The 7,466-nt window shown below is 34.1% G+C and overlaps 1 protein-coding gene across 1 annotated transcript; it reads right to left on the reverse strand.

Annotated features, from left to right (window-relative positions):
• Positions 1–1,913: 1,913 nt before the first annotated feature.
• Positions 1,914–7,093, reverse strand: LOC108751278 (ankyrin repeat and zinc finger domain-containing protein 1-like). The gene is made up of 12 exons (XM_018491369.1): positions 6,943–7,093; positions 5,744–5,941; positions 5,353–5,669; positions 4,918–5,032; positions 4,700–4,845; positions 4,383–4,608; positions 4,016–4,276; positions 3,653–3,844; positions 2,898–3,180; positions 2,677–2,818; positions 2,417–2,590; positions 1,914–2,302 (listed from the first exon to the last, which is right to left on the reverse strand). Exons 1-12 carry the CDS (start codon positions 7,091–7,093, stop codon positions 2,129–2,131), a joined length of 2,379 nt encoding a protein of 792 aa, XP_018346871.1. The 3' UTR covers positions 1,914–2,128.
• Between the last annotated feature and the right edge of the window lie 373 nt (positions 7,094–7,466).

Consider the following 7,466-nt stretch of genomic DNA (forward strand, 5'->3'; position numbering starts at 1 on the left):
TTATAAAATATACATGTTCAGAATATTTTAATCGAATATCCTACACATACGTAGAATATTTATTTAGTTAAATTCATATTTATAATAAAAAGAACATTCATAGAATGTTCCTCGCATTTCAAAACTTTATTTCAAGTAAAAGAATTCTAAGTATTTTTATATATGTCTATTTATATATATATATATATATATATATATATATGCCTCATCTTGTCAGCAAAGTTAAAACTGGTACTTGATAGTAACGATAATATATCAGGTATTAAGGTATTATATTATATCAGGAACTATATTGTATAGAGCACTGTTTTATATAATATACAATAGTGTCTGATATATCACGCTTAACAGATCCTGAATCTCGAGGAAAAACATTTCCAGGAACCATTAGGTAAGTACTGCACTTAAAATATATATAGCAGCAAGAAATCGGAATGTTTTATAAATATTGTTATAATTTGCAAATATATTCTCGGCTTAATGCAAAAGGAGAAGCTAATCGATACAATTGATAGGAAGCCAAAAGCTGCGTCCTGCAATAGACTCAACGGTTGAATAAGCACTGTTATTGTATTCTTTTAGATCACTCAAAATTTTAGATCTAAAAGAATACATCAAGAGCTCTCTCAACTGTTGAACCTGCTGAACGCAATGTACCCGTTGTAGAATGTGATTTTAAAATTTATCTCGTTAACGTTTTTTTATATATTGTTTATATGTAATTAAAAAATATATACACAATACAATATTACGTTAAATAACTATGCACAATAGAGATAATTTAGACCGTAAAATTAAATATCTCAATAAACGTTTGTGCAATAATTGTATATATAAATTGTGCATTGATATGACAAAAATATATATGTGTGCGTGTATCATATAAACAATTTATTATATACATTAAACAAATAATGACCGTGCTACGATATACACTGTCAATACTTAAAATCTATGATATATATACCATAACGTAAATTATAGATTTCTTAAAATCTATAGTTAATGTTACAAATAATTATAGATTTTCAAAACTGACAGTATAAATATCGACACGGCTAATATGATCTAAAATTCTAAAATTTATTGTCTAAGATTGCATCAATGTTACTTTGATTTTAAACGAGGTTTAAAATTCTATCTCTTGGCATTAACTAAACTTTTTCTCATGGCATTAAAAAAAGAAGGTTAAAATAATGTTAGTGCAAGGCGTAAATAAATTATTTCTCAGAGAACATTATAGCATTTTAAAGACGTCTAAAGGAAGTCGCAAATGTCTTTTATAAGACATCTGAAAGATGTGAGTCATGATTTAAGACGTCTAAATATAGTGTCTGAAAAACTCCCTAAAGACATAAAGTGGGTCATAACACGTCTTAAAGATCAGGGGAAATAAGCAGTTTTCGTCCATTTTTTACAAATGTTTTAACGCTATCTGATCATTTTGTTTTATCCAAAATTTTGTCTTTATTTACACATAACAAAAATTAACGTGCCATTTCTCATTTTCGATAATTTCAATGTGTGATAATTATTCAGGAAATTATTTAAGATGTTTTTAAAGTATGATTTTCGGACGTCTTTAAGATGTCTTAATGTTGTCTGGGAACCTTATCATGTGCATAAGATTAGGCAGACATATATGAAAATATGTAGAATATAGAACATTGTATAAAATAATATTCTTGTAGCTTCCACGGGTGCTTTCTATATAAAAGTTATACGTTTCGCGGGTTTCCTCCGTGTTCAGATCCATTCTTGAAATACTCAGTATCAGGCTGCTCTTCGCCCTGAAGAAGTGGACTGCAAGGTTCACGAAACGTTGGCATTTCAAAAATGGATCTGGACACGGAGGAAATCCGCGAAACGCATAACTTTTACATTGTATAAAATATTTTATGTATATTCATAGAACAGCTGTATCACTAGAATATATGAACATACTATTAATATTTGCAGTATTTTTAATACATCTACAGAATGTACAAATGTTCTTAATAAATATTTACAGAATGTTCGTATGCTATCTGAGGTTGATTGTAACTTGACTGTAAATGCAGCCTCTCGTAATCACAATTGCAAATGAGTAATTGGCATAAAAGTTTTCCTAACTAGACATAATGCACCATCAGATAACATATTTATTGTGAAGACGGTGCTCTTTGAGACATGGCATTGAACAGAAACGATTGGCATTATATTCGAAAGGCACCTTATCAGTCATATCGATGGCGCATTGGAAGCATCGCGACACCACAGTGTATCCTTCACTCAACATCCGATTCTGTACAATCAAAGCTCTCTACAAGACGAAGAGGAAGAAACAAATCAGATAAACGTCCAATGAAAGAACAAAATTTAAACTATTAACAAAATACACTTTCAATACTTCTATACTTAATATAACATACTTAACCTTTTCTTTATCGCTGAGATTAAGGAATTTCTGCTTCTCGTTTTCCTCTTGCTTCTTCAATTCGAATTCCTTCCTCTTAACTTTCTCCTTAAAGCGTTTCAACTTACGCTGCTGTCTTTTCTTTTCCGTTTCTGCTTGTTCTATCTCATCAGAGAGCGGTCCAGGTATTTGAGACTGTTAATCAAAATACATATGTAAAAATTTATAAAAACTATTTTTTAAGTAGATATATTAATGTAATGTTCTGTTGTGAACAATACTTTTTGATAATTGAACTTGTCCGGGTTAGCTTCCATAAATCTTCTAAACGCATTTCTAGTTTTCTTATCGTTTGCAGCAGCATATGGTGTTTGCAGTTTTTTATTCTTATTGCAAGGGTCAGATCCGATTTCTAGCAGCAACCTATCAATAAATCAAATTACATAACTCAAGATTTCGTTAAAAATATAAAACTTATTCAATAATAATAATATATACGTACCATACTTGCTCGCAATGTCCACCGAGTGCCGCCAAATGCAGCATTGTATTGCCATCCTCATTGGTATCGTTAACCAATTTTGTCACGTCATTCGTGCTCACGGGAGTATTGTTGGACATGACGTAACTGTCTGTGACATCTTTTTTGTTTTGCTCCTCTTCGCACTCCTTAATTTTGGCTAATAAGGTATCAATAACTGATGATAACAGATCGTTATCGCCCCGCTTACAGGCAGTCCATAATTTGATCTTAGCGTCCGACAGCACTTCATTATTCATCTGATCTAAAAATAATATAATATAATACATTAAAATAAAAATATATATTAATGCACTTTTCACTTTCTCTTAATTTTAACATAAAAATCTTTATATTATTTGATTTAAACTGTAAACATTTTCTCAAGTTTTTGAAAAAAGATTATAATTTTAATATACAGAAAAACTTTGTTTATCTGCACTCCATTTATATGAACAAATTCGTGCTTCCAAATATACTCTTAGTTAAGTTCTTATTAACCGAATTACGGATGTATTGTTCGGATAATAAGAGTTCGACGTGTTCAACACTTCAGTTATCTGAATGTCAACTCCAAAATTATTTGAAATATAATTTGAAACTAATAAGTAGGTACTACGAAAGAGGAAAGAACTAGTGAGTCTCTATTATCTGAAACATTCGGAATTGTCTTGTCTTCCGGCATATGCTCTGATAAACAAAGTTCTACTATACCTATTAAAAAAAATGAGACTTACTGTCTTTCTTGACTTTCTTTTTCTGTCGATGAGCTTTCTTGTTTTTCATGTATCTCGGCACAGTATCTTGAAACGCTTGTAAATTCGCCCTAAATGATACCTCAAAATTTTCTTCAGTTAAAAGAACGTCTATTGGAAAATTTGGATCTATTTCGGACTCAGAGGACGACTGAGCTAATTTAACAATTATATCTGTAAAATAGTAAATCTTTCTTTTTAACCTAACAAATATATGTGGAATAATATAAACATAATTTTATGCAAATATTATTTTTAATAATAATCACAGCATATCTGGTGGAGGATCCCAATTAAAAAAGTGGAGAATCTTAATTACTCATATTTCAAATTAATGATATGAACCTGGCAGTGGCCGATTCGGACTTTTCCTCGGCTTCGCTCTATCTATGTGCGGACGAGAATTCCGATGTTGCTTCTCTGGAGTAGATTGCGCAGGTGTCTTAATGTTATCCTGCAGACTACTGAGATTACCGGCATTAGAATTGTATTCCGTAGCAACTTCTCCTTCAGGTATCTCGCTCATGATTTCCGGTTTCGAAACTTTCTTCCGTACGGGCTGTCGCGGAGAGTTGGGGAAACAGTCCGTAAAATCCGCCGCAGAGCCTAGATAGACATGACATTACAAAAATGAATTGTTCGATACAAATTGAATATAAGTTAAATTGAGATTGTGAACAACTATTTTATTATTATTATTATTATTATTTACCATAAATCTCCATGGTGCTCAAAATATCATATACTCTCTTGACTTCTCTAAACGTTGCTCTTCGAGTAGGGAATGGCAGTGGTCTTATTCTAAAATCGTTCTTATCTAAAGGTGGATTCTTGCCACCGAAGAGCACCGTACGATTGTGTGGGCCGACCGCTCGGTACAAAATAGCTGCTGAATTGTTGATGTGCATTGACCATGACTCCAATATCTCTTGTACATGCTAGAATCGTTACGTCAGCTTGCAACTTGTCAGTTTAATTGACTATTAAATAACTCATTAATCTCTAGCGAGATGTGTAAACAGAATGTACCTGAATAAGCGATGCTTCGTTATATCTTCGCAAACTAGCACCAGCGCTTTTCGCGTGATTACCATTTGTACGAGAATTTTGAGCGAAGCCTTGTTTTGCTCGCACGGTATAAGAATGAAAAGTCTTGTGCACGATAGGCTCACCATCTGCGATACACCAAAGCGAATGAATATAATAATTGTGCACATCATCAAAATATTCTTAAGAGTAGTACATACCCTGAAATACTGCCGCGGCGAAGTGTCCACCACCGACCATGATAACCATCCATTTGGACTTTCTGCCGCTGTCCAGTGCCTGAGCGATCATCTCGGTGTCTTTTTCGGGAATGTCCTAAAACGTAATTGCATATCTCCCGATCTGGCAAGTACAGAGCACGCCAAGCGACTCTAACAAAGTAATCAATTTTCAAAATGATACTTCGTGTGCAAGCATATATCTTCCAAGCATACGTAACAGTAGACTTATTCTTTTTAGCTAAACTTTTTGCAGCGTTTACTTTTCCTCTTTTTATCTTTACGTTGTGTTAGAAAAAAAGGAGGAAAAATGAACGGTGCAACAAGTTCAGCTGAAAAGAATAGACTAACAAATAATAGTGCATTAGTTTTTACCATTTTAATTGACGACAATCCTGCTAACGATAACAAACACACCTTTTTATGATGCAGCAAACACCTGTAGATACTAAATATATTGCCATCATCGTTCTCGAAAAACACCTTGGTGTGACGACTTGCGACAACCTGCAGCTTTCGTTCCTTGGACATTTCCTCGTTGTACTCAGTGTCCGAAATGTCTGACTCGATTACCTTCCCGCGTCTTTCTGACGTCTTTCTGGACCTGCCAAGTCCAGTCTTACTTGACGACTCATTCTTGATTTGATCATTAGATGAAGCCCCAGTCTCCGAAGTACCAGCATCGTCATCGTTCTCGGACTCTACCTCGCTACCAGACAGGCTAGACATATCGCCTATAAAATTCCCACATGTCTAACTATTTTTGCATCGTCTTAAAGCTCGCCGTGTACTTCATCTCAGACTGTACCTTCGCCGGCCAACTTATTGAAATTGTCCTCACTAATTGATTTCAAACCATTCAGATGTTGCTTCAGATTGTAACGATGCCAATCCAGCTTGTAGTGGAGTCTCTGTTGTACCTTGTCTTCAAATTCGGTATTACAATAAGAACAACACAAAGAATCGGATACCACCAGCTCACATATTATCTGCTCGCTATCAGGTACTGCAAAGCAGAGGTGAACTCCACATATGAAATCTTGCTAAACTATTGGCTATTTCCTATTTTTCTCACGCATATTGAAAAATTAAAAATGACCTTGCTATTTTTTTAAGATAATCTCATCAAAAAATAATATTCAATTTCCCTCAATTCGTACAATTAAGTTTTTTATCTTTGTAATGGCCTAAAGAGATCCAATGTCATTAATTTTCTGAGAGAGGGAGAAGAGATTAATATCATAATCCAACTGATTATATTAAAGACACAAACTCAAAGTTTTCACTGTAATCTTTAGACTCTATTTATATCAATGTTATTGTATTACGTATTTTTAATATAACTGTGAATTCTAGGAAATAGAATATTAATGTGAAAAAAAATCCTCATTATACCAATCTTATAACAACACGTTAAGTGATATTAAATCATAATATTCTCAAAATACATGTTCTCATAATTTTAAATAAAATTTAAACAAAGCCTTTAAACCAATAAGCATAATTGTTTCAAGACAGTATCCAAAAACATATGGCATTAGATTGTATGACTTTTTTGTTATCTCCTACAAGAGAGAGATAACAAAAAAGGTCATACAATCTAATGCTTTAAATAAGAGCAAATATTTACACAAATTTTTTCCTATTAACAATTGACAATATAAAAACAGGTGCATATAACGTACAGTACAGTACACAATAAATACATTTTATTAAATTAACTATTATTAAATGATATCTACTCTCAGCGTAATTGTTTCAAGAGAAACAGTTGCGCTTCTCTAGAACATGAACTTGCTCAGTGTCCTTCGTGTCTTGACAAACGTCACATATGTAAGCTATCCTTCCTAGCTGCACCTTCTTTCCCAATCTGAACGTTCATCTCCGTCTCGCTCTAAAGGCGGAGCTCTTATTCTGATCTTAGCGAAAAATAAATAAACATACGTTTCTCGCATTCCTGCGTCTTGTTAAACATTTACAAAACCAGATTCACAGCTCTGAGCTCACCGTAAGTCGACGGTGACTGCATGCACCGTGCAACCTTAATTCCCTTGGTGATCCGGCTGAAGTCATCCTGGTTGTGGATCTTGTAGAGCTGATTTGCCGTTTTCGCGGCATCAGTCATGACTTCGCCAGACGAACACGTCTCATTCGCCATCGTGAGAAGAGATCGAAGGACAACGGCAGAAAATCGGTGGATGGGAATAAGAATTTACTGGAATTGGCGAACGATGCAGTATACACAATGCGTACTGACCGTTTCGTCGCCTTCGCTTTACAACTTGCGCATGCTTGCGCAAGTCTCTCGCGATTGCGTCATCGTCGCGTCGTGCGCCAACATGTCGCCGTCAGGCGGGACATTTGAACGAAATAAGAAACATACATAAAGTGCGAATGTATATTCAATGTTTATTGAATAGCATTTCGTTCTCGCGAACGCGGGAGAACATACTGCGTGTACAGCGATATTAATAAGGCGCAGCTTACACAACTATAAATATCCTTTCTTCTTTTTTTAAATCGTTTTAATC

The sequence above is a fragment of the Trachymyrmex septentrionalis genome, unplaced genomic scaffold (assembly GCF_001594115.1).
Source record: "Trachymyrmex septentrionalis isolate Tsep2-gDNA-1 unplaced genomic scaffold, Tsep1.0 scaffold43, whole genome shotgun sequence".
NCBI lineage: Eukaryota > Metazoa > Arthropoda > Insecta > Hymenoptera > Formicidae > Trachymyrmex > Trachymyrmex septentrionalis.